A 20,478-nucleotide genomic window follows, 5' to 3' on the forward strand; every position below is an offset into this window, starting at 1 on the left:
AACTTTTCCCCGACAAAATGTATCATTTTTGAAGGCCAAGATTCCATCAACTTCATAATTCTTTTTAAAAAATTCATTTAAATTCACATTGAAATCAAATTGATTCATTTCCAAATGCAAATTTCACGCCAATGAAGCAAGTGCCAAAGAGGAAAGCCTTAAACCTGCCGACAGTTCGAAGGTTCTTTTGAGTCGTGCCTCACGAGATTTATTTTCTATGATGCCATGGTCAAGATTCCCTGACTAATCCCCGATTTCTCTGATTCACCAGACATGTAACAACCACTTCGCGCAAGCAACCAGCTTGAAGAAATAAATAACAGGAGTTTCATGTGGATTCTTCAATACCTCAGGATGTGGTAGGGGAGACAATATTTAGCATTGGTTGTCCTTTAATATGGGGTTGACTCCTTATACCTCGTTCACATTACGATTGTCGGAGCGACCGTCCTAACGATAGTTGGCCGAACTAGCCGTGTGAATGCATGTCCTGACAATAGTTGACGTAGTTCCAAACGTTGCTATTTTACGATGGTTAGGCGCTGGGAGACCGGAAACGGAAGCGACAAGGAAAAGGCGAAATGCTCGTGAAGCTCTATTTTTTTCATGGATTTGTCCTAAGAAGGAAGGAATATGGGCGGAAAACAAATTTTTCGGTAAATACACTTTGAGCACAGTAATATCTTTTCCATGCATACCTCAACAGCTTTGCTAACCGTCAATTTCCCGTTCACTTTAGATGTCAGCACTAGAGGGCAGCACAGGTTTTAACAATCGTCGTGTGAATGCACGATAGTTCCGACAATGGCTGGAACAATCGTAATGTGAATGAGGCATTAGTTACTGAGCTATGGCGACGCAAACATTTTGGATGCATTTTACAGTTACCATGAACACTGTTTTTCTTCGGTATCGATCCTTTTCGACATTTCATTTGATGCTCTGTATTTTTAAGGGCACTAAATAAATGAGGTGGTACGAAACTATGCGATTATGATTGTCTGAAACAATTAATGAGCTTAATTAAACGAGAGCTTGGAGCGTGTATCAATAATACGATTGCGCAATCTCACTCATTTTGAGATTTGATCCATTGCACTTACTTTTGGTAAATAAATAGTACATTAAATTTTAGGATCATAAAGACAGAATAGAATAACGAAATCGGACTTTATGAATGTGTAGGTATTCTCCAATTCCTCATGAAAACGTTTTCAAGGAAAAAAGGCAATTTTTGTCTGACCGGCAGAATTATTAGCACGAAAAATGCTGCTTGTTTGGCATTGCGACATTCCAAAAAAGCATATTCTAAGATAAAAATTCAGAAATGATCATAAATTTTTGTCAAAATTAATCTTGTCCTCGAAATCCAAGAAATGTAGGCAAACAGATAATTTTATCTCTCCGCCTGGGTTAAATATCTGATAAAAGTCACATACACCGTCAATAAGTTTTTCATTTCTTTTGAAGAAGACGCCTCCCTGAAGGTAAGATAACAGATGGCACAGATGGCAGGTGCAAAGAATCGTGTGTCTTCGTGTTGTATAACTCAAGTTATCCAACACTTCGCAGTAAACTCTTTCGCATAGATCACCGTAAACATACACACTAGAGCTCTGTTTACTAGTGCGACAGAGGTGACGCTACGCATGTGATAGCTGTCGCATAACGCGTAATGGTGAAGTGGATATCATATTAAACAGTTTACCCTTCCATTTCAGATGAAGCTTTTATTGGTTTTCTTGCTGTTCCTAGGAACCTACGATGCACGTGGAGCAGGTGAGTATAAATCCGTTTTGATTAATATGTCTTCATATGTTGGTGAAGTAAGTCTTTTCATACTTAAGAGTAGGTCCCCGTCAAGTTTTGTTTCATTTCAGTTCACTATATGCATCAAATCTTTTTTATTTATCAGAATTTAAAATTTTAAGCAAATCAAATTCTACACGTAAGAATTTTTTACCAACTTTTGGTATAAATATGTACAGGATAGCAACTTCACGCAGGCGGGCACATGAGAAAAACCGAATTCCCGTTAACCCAAGTGACTGTGGGCATGAGGAATGCTTGGAAAATAGTCCTATCACCTTAGTTCGATGAGCTTGAGTTGAATGTCTTTCACTTAGTAAACTAAAATCCCCTTCAGTAAACGATTTTTTTAAATTGTGATTCGTTTAAATGCAGGAATACGGCTAGACAAGAATGCCCCTTCAGATGAAACACCGAATCTCAATGACTTGCTCCAGCAATTCCTGGCTTTCATACCACTGGACGACGAGACGAGAATTTTCATGGACTACTTGGAAAGTGACCCCGATGTTCAGAAGGCGGTACTTTTCTTGTACTCGGATTCCTTTGCCACCCTAGTCAGTAGAGTGGACAACTCTTCAGAATACAAAAAGGTAAATAAAATTTGCATATATATTTTTACATTATTAGAATTTTTCGTGTAAATGTCTGTGATAAAGTATTTTCACCTTAACAGTAGTCTTGGTCATGACTGTAAAATTCTATTAATTACTCATCTTTAAAAAAAACTGGCTGATTTTCCTCAAATTTTATTTTGACACTCCGGTTTCAACACACCAGTGTTATTCTGAAAGAGAACCAGCGTCGTAGGTAAACCGGAATGATGAAAATAACTTTATGAAGTATTTTTATTTTTGAATTTATGCACTTGTGCATTTCGGGTTACTCCGTAAAGTTGGCACCTAGGCTAGTCCCGGAATACTTAACCCCTTGCGCTGAAATGACGAGTCTATCTCGTAATCAGTTTTGTATAATTTAGCACTAATTAGGGGAACGATATAAATCTTTTGTAAGTTTAACAATATTAAAACATGCATAAATATGATGCATTGGAAGTAATAAAATGATTTTATACGATTAGTGATAGCTGTTTTCTCGATGTATTTAAGTAGATACTTAACAATATGAAATTATAATCACTTTTTATTTCACTGTTCTACGATGATTACAAACTACAAATTATGATTTTATTACCTACCATTCCATTTAAAAAGAGCCAATGAAAAAATAAACACAGGATAGGAGAACGATATTCTTGCTCTCTGGCTGTGGCAGCCAGCGCGCACGACTAGGACTGCTTGTCGCATAATATGCTCAGCAGTATAGAATAATCTTGTCCGGTATAGCCCACTAATTTCTACCAAGAACAATAACGCCTTGGTTGCATAATTGGCTAAAGCACTCGACGGGAAGTCGTGGGGTCTACGCTCGAATCCCGGTCAAAGCGAATCATTTTTCTCCGTGAAATTTTTGCACAATTTATGATGTTACACTTTGTGAAGTGAAGTATTAAAAAATACAAAGTGACTTTAATATCCATCGATCTTATTTCAATAAAATTTGTTATCATCTACGCAATTGGTCCACCACTTTAATTCCAATGGCATTAATAAGATTTAAATTGATCTCTTAGTTATACCTAAAATGGTAAACAATCCACTCGTATTGAGATTGAATTAGTTATGATTGATAAATATGACTAAATTCAGTGCGAATTAACAAGTTTGAATCAGGCTGAGAAAGACATGATCACTTTCGGAAGGAAACTGTAAATAATAATTGAAAGTTACATCGCTTAATCTATTGCTCACATTCAACAATTTAAACGATCTTACCAAGGCAATTATGATTTATAGCTTATCATTCTTAGCTGCATGTATACCAACATGAGATACACAGTTTATCAGGACTAATTGTCTCCTTTCATATCATTTCAAATAACACTTAATAATGAATTTAAAGGAAATTTTACTAACAAAAAGAATGAGTGAATAATTTTTATAAAAATATAAGATTTTTCACTGCTCTAATTCAAAAGATTGGTCTTCAGTCATTATTGTTAAACGAAGAATCCTATTTCGCTTAATTTACTTTTTTCTTATTAATTATGTGACGTATAACCATATCGCTCCGGAATCCTTTCTCGATAGTGCCATTGGAATAAAAAATAAATAAAAATCAAAATTTATTAATATCGAGATAAGAATGAAATCAAGTGAACTCAAGAAGCTATGTGTAAAGTAGTTTGGGCACGAAATTAAGACTGCATGTGTAGACACGAGAGCCCTTATTAATTTTCAAATTTTTAGTAAGTACATCGGAAACAAATGAAATTCGTGAGAGAGTCGAAGAAATACTTTACATGAGATCGTAACCTCATACTTTTGGAATGCAAGAAGAATCGCAAGATGAAATAGGCAAATATATGTGATGGGCATTCAGCAGTAAATAAGTATTTAATACTATACATGTCCTAAAGTCAAAGTAATATCTCCGCTAAATATGTAGTGGATGCAGTTCTGTCATAATTCAATGGTAGACTGTATTCTTAGATGATATTTTTCCTAACTTTACGTCTCTTTTTATCTTCTCAGTTCCTATCATACTTGTACGATTCTGGGATAGACATCTACCGATATGTCAACAAGTTACATGAGCTGCTTGACCTACCACCATTTCAACCACAAGACTCTACACCTCATCTTTCCGCCGATGAATCTGGAGTCATCCGTATGATCAATGATATGCTAAAACTTTTGCCTCTACAAGACATACTGAACTGGTACAACACAGTTTGCTACCCGAATCCAAATTTCCAGGAGCTTCTGACAAGAATAAGGTCCCCAGAGTTCAAACAGTTGGTGTCTGACATTATGGCGAGCAACGAATATGATGAGCTGACATCGATATTGAAATCTTTTGGCATCGATGTCCAAGCGATAGAACAGATGATCAAGGATTTTCTGAATGGGAATGGTAGCCGACTGCAGCTAAAAATCACCAATAGCCTCAAGGACCGGTTCACCGAATTTATGGCAATGGTACCAAAAGAAAAACTGGAAGCACTTGTTCTGAAATACATCGAAAACAACAAAGATGTACAGGATGTATTCAACTACTTGAAATCGGGTGAATTCAGTGACCTGGTTGTACAGCTAGAAGGAACACAGCAGCTTATTGACGTAAGTTAAGGAATTTTTCATCAATTATTTACTTAAAGAGTATGTTTTACTTGTAATCCTCTTTAGGTATAGCTTGGTGAATTTTAGTTAGAGGTAGATGCGAATGTAGGCATTCACTGGGATAAAATGCTTTTTATCCTCCATTTAAGTTGAACTTTCAAATTTTCCGAATTATTAAACAAAATTAGAATATCAAGAGGCCGAAACACTGTTCTAGAGAATAACTGGATAATGAATGCGCGTATGACCAGCCTGGGACCTGGGACAAAAGTCATTTGAAATAAAATAAGAAAATAACACTTAAAATTCGACTCCTTTGGTAAAAGATATGAACACGATCATAAAATCATGTATTACCGCTGTTAGGAAAATATTCCCCATTCATTTTATCCACATATCTTAAAATCAAGATCGCACTCAAAACTTTAAAGAAAACATTGGATTGTAAAACTTTTGCCATTTATCCTCGCGGAATTCGGTCCCATTACAAAGAAAGAGTTTTATTTGAGATAATTCAATGTCAAATTATGCCAGCATATTTCAATAACTGATACTTATCTTTTCCTAAACCTTTTTCTACATACTTTCCCTGTACAAGTGTCACTCACGGTCTACAGCCAGATAAAAATAAATTATATTCGAGCGAAAAATTTTCTTTGTTTATCCTTCCTACCTCGTCAGAAGATCCTCATTCACTCCGACAAATCTCGTGTAAAGAATAGTGAAACTTTCAACCTACACAAAAAAATCTAGGCAAGAGTAAAATAGAAAATACTTGTTAGTAAACTTACTCATATTAAGGTGAATAATTTTTTGATCAATATTTTCCCGTTTATCATTTCCATTAATACCAAAATTAAATTTGCAATCAAAACATTTTGTTTCCACATATTTCTCGTCCTGAGCTTTCACTAAACCTATTAATACGCTATTAAAATATCTTCCTGAATGTAAGAATGATATAACGAAGATTGATTCGTGATTTCTTTTATTATTTACAGAATAGCAAAGGACAAAAATAAGAGGGAACAACACAAGTGTTCATTTTCGTATTTAAAGTAGCAAATTCACGCAAAAAGTTCACAATCTTCCTACTAAATTGATCAATTGCTTCACCATTGCCGATGGCCAGCGACCAACTCAGACCTCGGAGCTAAACTCTTTATACACAATGGTATACATTTTGAGAAGTCGCTGTCTTTTCATGAAACCATGAGCACGTATTAAACTAATGTTTCACCGGCATATTCATTGTTTATAAAGATTGCAGAAGTGTTTCCTTACGATATAACGCTGATTTTTCTTGCTTTGTAAAAAAAAGGAGATATAATTTAACTGGCAATAAAGATCATATAAAAATGTAAGTGCAAATAATCAGTTTTCAACCAATTTCATACAGAACAATTTCTGATTTTTCTTGGATTCTTTGCTGATGTTTCCAGATTCAAATATTGCTAAGAGCAACAAAGTACCAAAAATTAATAACTTCCCTTACTTTCTTTGAAGCAATCACATAATATGAGGCATTCATTGATGCAAAAGTAGATTCGTGACTCTTCCAGTCAAATCACCTCATAAAAATGGTTATTTGTAGCATTGAAATAAAATAGGAAATTTTGGTGAGTTTGTAAGATTTTAAATAAGTAGGTAATCCTAATTTCAATTCATGTCAAAAACAAAATTTATTTTAATCAAGTTTGACTTCAAACATTTTCATTGCTAAAAAGATAAACGACAAATTATCCAAATTAAAATAAAAAATTATTTTCAATTCAATACATACGTCAGTTTTTCGCAATTCATATCCATATCAAATATTTAATTATATTCGCCAGTTCAAAGTCCAAAATCCTACGAGGACCAAGATAATACCATTATCACGATCAAGCCTACATCCAAGATTTTTATAGCTGTGTTCATGCTAATCTTTTGTACAAGTTACTTTCGAAAAAATAATAAGAAAATTTTTCTGAAGTTTGTGGCTTGATTATTAAAAGATTATAAATGTGTTGCTGTGAACTGACGACGATATCCCTACTAGCGGAAGCACCTAACAAATATTACGGAAATAACCGCAGTTCACAACTGAAGCTATAAGCAGAAGGTGGCCGCAGGGGTATCACCTAGTTCTATGACTCAGTAACTTAGACAAAAACTTTTCCTGCACAAATCTATCTTTATCGCCCAGATGTCAAATATGTATATAGAGATGCTGACTATAAAGTAAAAGCATCTCCTTTAAAGTAAAGGTATCCAATCCGAGGACTAAATCACCGGGATGCTTATCACCATGATGACAAATTAATCCAAACGCAATACACCTCTCGACAATCACATGGCCTCATACGGTTGTGTGCTCACTTCAAAAGGAATTTGGTCCGCTGAATCTAAATCTGACCGCAGAACGCCATAAGGTTAAGAAAGTGCAGAAACACTTAAGGTGCAGAAAGAGGTGCTTCGTTAGTATTATTTAAAGGTACTGCCGCTGATAATAAATTTTGAATAAAAAATAAAATGAACACTATCCCTTCAGTTCCTAAAAGTTAAAACCACGCTGAGTACTTCCTAGTTCATTTTCCTTCCATAAAAGTTAAATTAGGCTCACTGGTGGTTCCATTCTCTCTCCTTAACAGAGTTAACTCCATAAGAAAATCGTATAGCATTTAGGCGTTTCGTATAATTACTAAACCTGATTGTAACAACCCCAAAAATACAATTCATAGTACAATTTCAGTTGATATTCATAGAACAGCGATCCACTACAGCAACCATAAAACACCTGGATACTCGACCGTAATAACTTACCCTTGTTTACTGGCTGTAACATCCGACCGTTCATTGGGGCAGCGTATTAATAATCAATTAAAATCAAAGTATCCATTTCGGAGACAGGCGATCTAAATAAACCTTATTCGGGGAAAAAAGGTGCGTATATATTGATTTGTATGTTTGAATAACTCGTAGAATAAAATAAAATTACTTTCTTCTATACCACACTTTATTTTAAATAGTACGACCCGGGTTTCTGCATCTCATGCTATCATCAGGTGATATCCTGAGATTGCATGAGATCCTGATTAAAACATGAGATGCAGAAACCCGGGTCGTACTATTAAAAATAAAGTTTGGAATAGAAAAGAGTAATTTTATTTTATTCTATGATGAAGCAGTTCCACAAAGTAACGCCTGAGACCGTGTCTTATATTTGAATAACTCCACTCGTCAGGGCGGCCTTCTGAAGGCATCACCATTATGTACTAAATCAGGTAACTACGTGCAGGTCTTTGACTCTTAAACAAAAATTAGAGTACAAACTGGTGTCTTATTGAAAACAGTAGTAGTGCCAATTCACACGGATCCACTATTTTTCATATAGCTTTCAGAAATTTTCCAGCGCTCGCGCGGCGCCTACTCTAGCTAGGATTTTGGTCACAGTTGAAAATTCTTTTCGCAAATCAATAAGAATAAAGTTTTTTATTTGGCATTTATTCTTATACCTTCGCTTGATGAATATCAAGCAAGAAGAAAAATATATCGCCCATTCCAATTCATTTCTTTTCTTGCGGTGAATATTGCGTGCGTGGGTGACGTATGAGTAACATTCCATTCTCTCAATGCTAAAAAAAATTCACCTGTCACCTCTTGTCACCTCTTTTGGCTACTGATGTAGAGGTTTTTTCGCTTTACCCATATCAACGAGATAAGTAAATATCACGAAATAAAAATCAATGTTTATTAAAAATAACGTTTTTATCGCGAACTATAAAAGATATAAACAATTTTCTATGAACCTGACAGAGTCTCTAAATAAATTTCTTCATATACAATGAAGATCGTTGGGCGCATGTTCCACTCAAGTTCCACTATAACACTCAATTCATACTTAACATTATAGCATAATGAAACTACAAAATACAGTAAACTACAGCTAATTATATTTTAATTTACTCTTTTTCAATCTCATTCTTTCAAATCATCCCAACGCCGCCATCGGATTTTAGTGGTCATTTTGTGAACTAATCTCCACTTTTAATTTTAAATTCTGAACAGCAATCGAGATACAGTAAATATTATAAAAAGTGGTAGAATATTGCACTGTCATCGAGTTTTGAGTTACCCTGAAATTTTCAGCTACGTAGCTCATCGTAAAGTGGGTTAAAATTGTGTTGCAATATTTTACCAGGATTAGATGACAAACAACAATGAGATTTAACAAAAACATTACAAAATGGTAAGCTTTCCCATACATTCCTTTTTATCCTTTCCAGGTTTTGAACTTCGTCCAATCCCACGGGATAAACGTGTATGACTACCTGAACTCCTTGCTCAACATACTGGGAATACCAAATTTCACACCGCCGCCCATTATTCGTCGAGTTCCCACACCAAAATCAGGACTGACGGATCTGTTCGACGATATCAAGAATCTCCTCCCACTTAAGGATATGCTCTTTTGGTACATCGACACGTGTGAACCGGATACCGAATACCAGCAACTCCTAACCCTCCTGAGAAGCGATGACTTCAAAGTGGTGGTGAACGTTGTGTACCATCATCTTTCATTCAACACCATACATGATGGACTCATTAAGCTGGGAGTCGACGTCAGAGGCATTGAAATGCTGCTACAAAGCTTCCTCGGGTGGTAACCTTAGCGCTCGTTACGAAGCAACTTCAATAACATGACAATAAAGACATTATATTTTATTATCGTATTTATCACAACCAACGTTAACAATGACTCTTCTTTTTTAGTTCGAGTTTCTATTCCAACTTTGTAATAACCTAGGAACGATAATGTTTTCCTCTTACAAGCTGTTTATCATAACAGGAAAAATTAAGTTCTAACAAAAATTACGAGTGACCATTAAGCACGAGATCAATTTCATACAAGCTTGCTAACCTCACTGAATCGTAGTGTTTGAAGGGATGAACGCCTATGGATTAAAGTCAAGCATGTAGTGCACACCAATTAAAATCTGACAAAAACTACACCTACTCACCGATTAAAACCAAAACTTTTAATAGGGACTATTGTTTACCACAGCCATATTTTTAGCGAGGCTTTTCAGAAACCTGAGAACCAAAGATAATGCCATTTTTGTGAAACTTTCTTCTCCAAAACTTCCAGTGATTCGATGCTCAAAAACACTGTACTCGTCCCTTTTCAAATCCAAATTTTCTATTTACGTATTTGATAACATTCCATTTGCTGTCAATAGCTAAAGGGTGTAAATAAAAATAACCCTAAAAGTTGGCTCATTTGCACGAAAAAAGGCAGTTTGAACATACAAAAGCTAATACAAGTTAATAATAAGGTACCTGAACGTACTGATTCGAAATGGGAAGGATGGAATCACTTACTTATCTCAAAAAAGGAAGGATTTCGTATTCTAAGGGAATGCTGTCCATCCATGTCCAGCAAGGGAAAGTCCATGATATCCAACACATAGAGTAATAATTTAGTCGTATATCTCTTATTCATATAAAATATAAGAGAATTAACTATACTTACATAGGTGTCCAGAGCAATAAAATATATGTACAACAAATTACATAAATAAATAATAAAAAATATGTACCCTGTTCCCACTCTTTCAAAAACTTGCATGAAAAATTTTCTCTCATTTATATCTACCGATGTATTCCATCAAAAATATATGCAAATAAAATAAACGTTTGGAAAAAGAAACAATGTGGTCAAATTTAATTAAAATAATGCTTGTTCTTCATCACGATTGGATTATTCGATAAATTACCAAATAACGGTAACATTACCACATTGAGCAAAATTAATTCGAAGATCAACATTAATAAAAATTAACATGGGCACTTCTCCAGATAAAAGAAAGTTCTTAAAGGGAATACAATACTTAGTCATATTGCATTCTGCTACTCAAATCGAAAAAAAAAACACTTTTATGCCAACAATTTCTTTACAGGAAAATACCTGGACAACGATAGGTGTCTCATAGGGCAAATGGTCAACTCGTCGTTGATACAGAATTTCATGCCTATTTCCTAATTTTTACTTGCTACTGAGATATAAATGACCATTACGTTCCCGAAAATTTAAGATTATGACTGACAACGGTATGGAACGCTTACAAATGAAAAACTTGTCACAAAAAAGATTCTTTAGTAAATAGTAGTGCCAAATTAAATACAAACGTTCTTATCTTGGCAATACCGCTAAATAAATTCAATAAATTTTTTACAAGGAATTCATCATATATTGAAAAAATAAAGCGGTATTTGTGGCATAGTTACCTTTCTAAGGTGAATAAAGCATTAGCGGGCTAAATTGATGACTCAAGAGTCTTGAGCTTGAATTGCAGCAGAAAAAATTACACTACACAGTACAGTCAAAAATATGCTGGAATAACATTACATAAATACCAAATTTTGACAGAAACAGTGAAAAAACTTCTTAATAGAAAATGCTAGGATTCGGCTAAAAGTACAGGAAAGAATCCTATTCAGCCCAACATTCGTGCAGCCACTGTAGAATAGGTAATTATGCAATCATCAAGATTATTAATCTCCTTAATTTGTACATTTTTATCTTAATTACAATACATGGGAGTTCATATAAGTTCCTCAGCCTCATTTACTTTTTACTAAAAATAATAAAATAACAAATTCTATTTCATTATTGATTAGGCAAGGCACGCCGTGGCAGTGCCTACCTTATTACACCTATTTACAAAAGTTATCCTTTGACTGCCAGAGAATATTCTAACTAGGTTGATAATAATCAAGCTTTCAGGAAGAATCATTCATTTCTAGACGCTCTTAGTATTTTCAGAAGTTTCAATATCAGTTTATAGACAAATTTGAAAACACTGACCAAAAGACACTCCTCGACATGGCCGGTTCGTATTTTTTTTATCCTCGGTTATCCGGAAAATGAGTCTTGGGTCACTTTCAAAAGAAATCGAATGACAATATATTCCAAAAACTGGATCGAGATACAAAAAAAAACATAAAATTAATTCCGGGGGAAGACATACGGACACACAGCAACAGCTAGGATTTTAAGGCTTTTCATAGACTCACTCGAGACATTATCAATTTATAGAGTAATCAAAAGTCCTCGAAATTGGTCAAAAGTAGCTTCAATTTGGATTAAAATCTCAGGTGTTGATACATGGTAAAAATTACATATTCTATCGTAAGCACAGTTTCCGATCATCTTTGCTAATAGTTAGCGTTAGTCAAATCTCATAATCATGGCACTTAAATATCTGCAAAACTCGTCGCCAATATCATAATTAAGAAGGCCATGAAGGGCATCTGAACACCTGTTATCACAAGCACAGGCCAACTAGAGCAAGTACGGAGCGTGCTAATTGCGTGCACATTGGACTTCAAACGGCGCACTCGAGACATGATCAGTTTTTAAAGTAATAAAAAGTCAAATACCTCGAAATTTGTCAGAGATAGGTTCAAATTGATATTAAAACTTCACCTACTCTCTGCGTGCAATTTCACACATTCCTGCGTCGTACCGTGTGGTAAAAAGAAGACACATTCTGATTTCACAAAGATCGCATGCATCACGAATCTCGAGTAATCCGATATACAATCTTTGATCGAGGAATCACCTGTTCGGCGTGAATATCGAGATAGAAGCCGGTGAAATCAAGATTTTATTAATCCAAATTGCCAAACGAGGTTTTTTGTAACCCCCAACCGACATTATAAGTGGGAGCATGCGGACTTTCGCACTATCCCATGCTATTTCCGCGTGAAACGCATCGTATAAAGATCAACATTTTTTCATCTATTTGATGATTAATCGCGAGATTTGGGGTGCCATTCAATCCACCATTTACGTCTTTGAACCGAATTTTGATTTAAAAAACCATTGCAATATCGACAATGACGCATTTCACTAATCAAGTTTTTTGCTATTCAAATTCAGCTCATTATCTATTTTCATACGAGTTATCAGGAATGAACACGCAATGCCATTATTCACAAATACATTACTCTGATATTAAGTTTTACTTTCAAGTTTTAACTTAAATCTGTCATGAATTATAAGCCGTACTATGTCCGAATTTAATATACCATTTCCTGCCTCGGTGGCGGCGGGGTAAATTCCTGGATAGGTTTCGCCTACCTAGAGTATAGTTGCTCGTGTACGTGTAATTGTTAAATTTTTGTTGAACACTCTTATATAAAGCGGCCAATATGAGCTGTATTCGGTGGTTTCGGAAAAAAAGAAATAAATAAAATAAATACCAAATGATGAAATTTTGGAGGACCCAATGGAGGATGATGTAGTCTTTGGTGAAGAACATGTCACAAGCAGAAAATGGAAGAAGGTACGCAAGGCATAAAATAACGAATGGAATGCTATCAGAGCTACTCTACTCAAGTCTATTTAGATTTTAAGCCATTATGTCAGCACACAAGTTTACTTTACCTATGCGGACGATAACCGGTCGGATGTTTAATCTACGAATACTTTTCCTTTTTCTATTTCCGATGATCTGAGTGGTATCAAATACAAATACAAAGCCATATTCATAACATCATCGTCGGGATCAATCATTTACGGAATATTTTGAGAAAGCATTACGTAATTATCTGACCGCTAAAACAACATTGAGCGTCAACATCGGAAGCTTAACGCTGTGGATATACCGGATACAATAAATAACATGACCCAAAAAAATAATAAATGAACAAAACGGGAATATATAAGAGGGCGTTCAACGATTCAGAGGAGTTTCAAAAATCGAGGAAAATTAGGCTGATCAGACTTATTTCTTTCCTTCAAGAATCTCACTGGACTGTAAACACTGTGAGAAAACTGAATTCTTCCTTGCATAGAGCACTGACATCAAATAAGGAAAAGGTAAGTACAAAAATCACTGCCTCATTTCAAAAATATTAATTGCTACCGAGTTTTAGGGATTATCATTTAATAATAAAGCGAGAAATAAAATTTTCAAATATTTATATCGAAATTCGTACATCAACCTACTCAAATTCAAAGCAAATTAATGGTAACTTCTTTTGATTATTACGAATATCACAACTGCTGCTGCAAAAGCTACACTATTATGATCAATGTTTATGTTTTTCACTTAATATTTTTCTTTTTTAGATGAGATTTTCAATCATATTCGCTGGATTCATAGGAATTGCCTGCACAGCTTTTAAGCTAGAAGGTAAGTACGGTCTCCTAATTCAAAGGGTGATAAGATTTTCGATGTTTCAGAATTATTTCGACCATATTTTTAATAGAGACGTTATTTTTTTTATATTTAGCTTTACTATTCAAGACTATCATACTATGTGATTTTACCATAATCTACATTAGCTGTTTTTTATCGTTATCTACAATAGGTGCTCTAAGAAGCCATATATGTTTATATAATTTCTTGGCCTTTTTCACTGTCTGTAACGTTTCGCGAAGCATGAAACAACGCTAATGAAACGAGATCTCTAATCACACGCAAATAGAATCATGTAACTTAATGCATATAGGTTATAGGTCAATGTTTATCAAATGCCACAACGCAGGTTTTAGTGTCCAAAAAAATGCAGATATTTAAGAACGATAGTCATGTACTCACAACTTCCATAGGCATGGCAGAATAGGCATTCCAAAATATCAGGGTAATCTCGTAATTATATTGAAGCCTTAGAAGCATTGCTTCCATGAATAATGTTAAAGGCTAGATACAAGAACAATTATATGTACCAACAATTCAATGTTAAAATTCGAGAAATCGTTTCCGGGACGAAGACCCCTTTGCAACCGCTGCATGGGCATAATAATCAAATTATCCTTTATTTATTACTCGCGCCAGGGTAATTTCAACAATATTTCTGATACATCAGTTTTCACTTAGGGGAGGATGAGAAACTTGTATGAGTATTCATATTAGTTTTATGTTAACGTTTTATTTTCTTTTTTTCTCCATCTTAAAATAAATGTAGCAAGTTGTGTAGTGCAAGATGTGTAAGGTATCGCGTAAGGATGATGAGGTACAACACACAAATCACATAGGAATATTGAGATTCTCATTTGACAACAAACCTTTTTCAAGAAATCCTTGTTGGAGGGAAGGATATTAGGCAAAAGAGGGAAAAGAAGGTAGAGAATAGGACTTAATATTGATATTATGAAAGGGAGAAGCCGTTCCTCTAAACTGAAAAAGAGGTCTGATTTGGGCTGGCTCAGGTAACTCGCAAAACACTCCTCATAACTCTACCTTAACCGGTAGAACACTTGAATAATTATAAAAGCGAGCAAGAGAAAAATTCCAACGTCAAATTGAGGTAAAAATTCGCAGTTTCCAAGGTTAAGACGGATTTTCTCACGAAAACACCTTAAGACGTCTCCAATTTTCTACGATATCTTTTGCGTGGGAAGTTCTTCGAAAAATAATGTGGGATTTGTCGACCACGCAAATGGAAATCCCCATAATGCAAAATGATAACACAAAAGAACTCAAAAGATGACAGATTGCGCAAAGCATACTGCGATTTTAACAGAAAACATTATGCCGTCTTCGAGAAATTATTTTTATAGCGCGAAACTCATCTTCCTCGGTGATTACAGATAAAAACGGTAAATACCTATTTTATGGGAGCAACTAGCGATCAGGAGTACCATTATATCACGTCGATAGTTATCTTAATTATTGAATCTGTACAGTTTAATTAATTTATAACAAAATTTAAAATTTACTTAGGAATTAATTGAATTCGTCGTATTTAAAAGCACTATTATTTATGTTTCATAGATGGGAATCCCATCAAGGGATCATATTTAAAAATGGTTGAGACATGGTCAAAATCTATGGGATAGGTAAATACCCGAAATAATAGTAGATGTGATAATTTGGACCTCAACACTAAGAAGTGTTTTGAGATAAAGTTGATACATGATACTTATAGGTCTTCAAATGCACGATTGGTGTACTTTCTTCAGCAGTACGTTTCTTATTTACCACTGACATTAAAATATGAATAAAAATCATTAATTAAACTCACTCAAATGAAAAAATTCATAACCCTGATTTCCAATCACTCACCAATAAAGTTTTTTTTACAGTATGAGAGGTGACGATCACTTCTTGCAAAATTAACCAAGGATATTTACATAAAGGATATTTAATACGTTATGATTACCCTTATATATTACTTCACTTCGTGCACGGTGGCTAGGGGGGCTAGGGTCACAATGTAGAGATTGAGTTAAAAAAATAAAATTTTCATATTTGTCACAATGCATGAGCAATAAAAGATGGCCCTAGGGCACGTATCTTTTTGCTGCTTTAATCAAAATTATAATGTAAAAAATTTAGCTATATACTGGGCTCGGTAATAACTAATACGATGAAGTACAAATTATCTATTCACATGCTATCTTCAATGCAGAATAGTTGTGGTCCCTGCGGTAACTAACCCTACTTAACCCAACTGACAACTAAGGTCTACACCGATTGGCCGACTTTTTAACGGCCGAATGATCTAATTCCTTGGTCGTACTGCAGCTATAATCGCTCTAGCAGCTCCATGTGTAAATACTCCCGCAATACTTATTGAGAAGAAAGATCTTTAACAATGCACTTGTGTTATATACTTATGAGTCACTTTTTATAATTTTACTCACAAAATGTCGATATTTTCCCTAAAAGAATTTTAATCAATTTTTTTCTCACTCTTTGATGGGGTTTTTATTCCTTTTTTCAAAATGTTTGCATGTACAATAAATTCAGGCGAAAGATGATGGAACTCCCTCACGACAGTTGAAATAAGAAAGGAAATTACAGGTTCGACAATTTCTATTATATATTGATGCTTGAAGAGACATCAATAAATAATAAGATTCCATCTTCACCAATTATTTTCATATTTTTTCTCCTTTTCTTCGTATATTTCTTCTATTGTACTTTTATATTTATTTTTTATATTTATAGAAAAATAAATTATTGTGTTTATAATCGCTAAAATGCCAGAAAGGCCCGCGGAAATTAAGTGTATTTTATAGAATTTTATATGCATGAAATCGTATATTCAGTTTACTGATTATTTTATAATATTTTAAAAGGTGGAGAACAACATGATACAAACGCAATGAGGCTTACGCAAAACATACGACACCGGCAAGGCAAAAGTCTTGACGAAATCGCAACGGAGCTGTCGCACTTTGTTCCCATGGACGATATAATAAATATTGTACTCACCCATATGCAGGATGACCCCGATATCATGTTCTTCTTGAATTTCCTTCAATCGGATGAATTTCGGGACATGATATCAAGAGTAGTGGAGTTGCCGGAGCTCAAACGGGTAAGTCATGAATCAGTGTCGTTGGAGGAGAAGCACCTGCAATCAAAATTAAACTATTAATATTTTTAACCTAAGGAAAGGCCTAAAACTATTCAAAAATGGACAATAACGCCATTTTATACGATTACGACGATTCCATAGAGAAAACATTCACTCGCTTTTATGAATCAAAATCACGGATGTAAATTTTAACAGTATTTGCATTGCAATCTAATTTAATATGACAGAGCATTGCGCAATATTTCAAAGTCTGCTCCGTGAACGGTAGTGAAATATCCATGCATTGTCATTAGAAAATCATTTCACATGGCAATTCATGTATATGACATATCATTGTTCCAATTCAGGTAAAAGCTCGGGAGCTATTTCAGTAACCGCTGACTACTACTGGCCATGATTTTTCCTCAGCATAATTTTCACATTCTAAATAAATATTACAACCCTGCTTCGAATCCGCCTTCTATTTAATTAGAGAATAAAAGTATTTGGATTTCATATTCGACAATTTCTCTTTTCTCAATCTTTTTTCAAAATAAACCTTTAAGTTAAACATGGAATTTGGCACACTATATCGAAAAATAAACAGCAAATAGGTAAATAAATCAATTTCCACTAACAATCCCTATTTCAACTGATTCTTTTGCACTGATATGAGGCATGTAAGATTCAACTGCTTTACGTATAAGCTTACAAATTTTGCACCTGATTCCCATTAAAAAATTATTTCATTGCTTGCAAGCAGAAGAACCTTAATTTTTTTACAAATGAGGAGAAAAAATCAGAATATGAATTGGGGACCTTAAAAACCAAATTATAAAACTGATATTTTTAAAGTAATGGCGTAATGTATTTCAAAATAATCCAAAATTTTGCTATTTACTTTGAGTAGGCAATTTTTTAGCGCTACTAATAAGTGGAGTATTTTATTACTTCAGAAATCGAACACCTATTTTCATTAGGAAACTAATATTTTCGAACTTATAGCAAACAAAGTTGTTTTCTAACGAAACCTTTGGATTCGCAAGTATTTGAAACTTTTCAGTAAATAAAGCAACGAGAGGTAGGAAGGCAGGTCATGATATCCTCTTCTAAATTATGCTCTCACTCCAACTATTATTCAATGAACGTTAGTTTTAATACCAATTATTCATTAGAATCTAATAGAAATAAAGCTTAATCACACAATTATTCAACCCTAAGGTTAGCATGCATTGGTCAGAGCATAGCTCGCCATAGGCGCGTAAATGTCTCACATACATTTATGGGGGATAGTTACTTTCACGGGTTCACCTCCAACTTCGAGGATTTTATGCACAGCGGTGTCCGGTGGCATAATCGGGGGTACTGACTCTTGGTTCTGTAGTCCGGCACCCTATACCCAAGGACAGGGATCGGCAACCTCTTGAAACGGAAGAGCCAAACGTTATAATAAAAAAAAAGTTCTCCGTTATTAGAGAGCTACTTAATTTTCTTGTCTCAAGATCATGGTCTTTAAATAGCATAAGGTATATAAATGTGATTTTTTTAATAAATGTCTTTAAACACGAAATAATACATATTCATATAAAAATTTAAGCCTCAAATAAATGTTTATTTTGTGCGCGTGGAACTGGATGATGCAATTTGACGCAGAAAGAGCCTCATGTGGCTCGCAAGTCATAGGTCGCCGACCCCTTCCCTAGGCAACCAAGCTCCCACTGACCGATGACCGATGACAAGTGACCGATTGTAATCGCACATTAGCTATAGCTATAAGGTAGTTAAAAATTACACGAATTTGGTGAAACTTTGGTCAGATATTGATTGAAATACGCACATTTAATGGCCCAAAGGAAAAAATCCAAAGAGCTGTTTTTGAGATATTTGACGGTAAAATAACGATAATTTTACATCGGCTCTTATGGAGAAATACGGTTTCTTCGAGCTAGCGAAGCTTTTTACAACAAGAAGTTGTTGAGACGGCACTCATTAGAAGCAAAATTTTGTGACAAATCTATTATATACGGGAAAGTACATGTCCATGATAAAATAGGAAAGATATTTGCGAAAAACTGCCCAAAACTGGCAAAGCGACTGGGAATCTCTGGCACCAACATCGAAAATCGGAAACCACTACCCCGAATTCGCCTAAATTACGCAATTATATTTAGTTTTCCAGCTTTTACATACATCTTACAAAGCTTTAATTTATACATAAATATATTTAGTTAGGATTAACCACTTATATTGTGAATAATTAGTCAAAAGTGTTGTCAACAATTCAGCGTGAAAAGGTTGGAAGCAGTGTTTAATGTAATCAAGTTGACAACAGTAAATACCTTTTAAAATTAACTTTTGACGCTTTTATTTTGCTGAGGTGCAAAATTGCACTCACATTCATTTCTAATTATGTTTCCTTTTGTCTAAATGTTTTGGCAACTCTTTTGCGTAAATAATAGGTATTTCGAGTACTTCACGTGACTGCCGATTCCGCACTAACTTCCTTAATGACTTAACAGCTTTTACAACCATTCTATCCCTAAAGAAAAACATTCTGATGCATTCTTCATTTTCTTTTCACAGGTATTGGAATTCTATGAAGGTCTTGGATACGACCTATACCGCTACGTGAACTATGTGCTGGACCTTTTGGCGATTCCCCCACTTGCATACAAAACACTCAAAGCTAGCGACTCCTCCAGATCTGGGGTGATGGGAATGTTTGACGACATCGTGGACACCTTACCCCTCGACAACATGTACGAGTGGTACAAAACAAGGTGTGAGCCAGACCCAGAGTTTCAAGACCTTCTGAAACGTCTGCGAAGCCAAGAGTTCCAAGTCATCGTGAATACAGTTAGATCTGATCCCGCGTTCACCAAAATGCTTGAACATCTCGAGAAAATGAGGGTGAACATGGACCCCTTACGGGAATTCTGTCGCAGTTATCTCCGATGGTAATTCGTAATTTAACAGCTTAGTTATAATCTAAAACGTATTAATGTGTAGATAAATTTAATGATAAAAATGAGATTTATATAAATTTTAGCTACACATCTGAATATTTCCAATATTTCTATGTCACTAATATAATAAATAAAAATACAATACTGCTAAAATATAAATTTTAATGGCAGCAGACCGCTACTTTAGAACCCGCTGCGAAATACAAGGTCTGGGTTGGCTG

General features: G+C 34.8%; 2 protein-coding genes across 2 annotated transcripts; both read left to right on the plus strand.

Annotated features, from left to right (window-relative positions):
* The first annotated feature begins 1,427 nt into the window (after positions 1-1,427).
* Positions 1,428-10,251, plus strand: LOC124169418. The gene is made up of 5 exons (XM_046548013.1): positions 1,428-1,487; positions 1,722-1,779; positions 2,185-2,402; positions 4,404-4,991; positions 9,260-10,251. Exons 2-5 carry the CDS (start codon positions 1,722-1,724, stop codon positions 9,638-9,640), a joined length of 1,245 nt encoding a protein of 414 aa, XP_046403969.1. The 5' UTR covers positions 1,428-1,487; the 3' UTR covers positions 9,641-10,251.
* Positions 10,252-17,273: 7,022 nt separating this feature from the next.
* On the plus strand, positions 17,274-20,252 carry LOC124168677. The gene is made up of 2 exons (XM_046546943.1): positions 17,274-17,312; positions 19,875-20,252. Exons 1-2 carry the CDS (start codon positions 17,274-17,276, stop codon positions 20,250-20,252), a joined length of 417 nt encoding a protein of 138 aa, XP_046402899.1.
* The last annotated feature ends 226 nt before the right edge of the window (positions 20,253-20,478 follow it).

Source organism: Ischnura elegans, chromosome 12 (assembly GCF_921293095.1).
Source record: "Ischnura elegans chromosome 12, ioIscEleg1.1, whole genome shotgun sequence".
Classification (NCBI taxonomy): domain Eukaryota; kingdom Metazoa; phylum Arthropoda; class Insecta; order Odonata; family Coenagrionidae; genus Ischnura; species Ischnura elegans.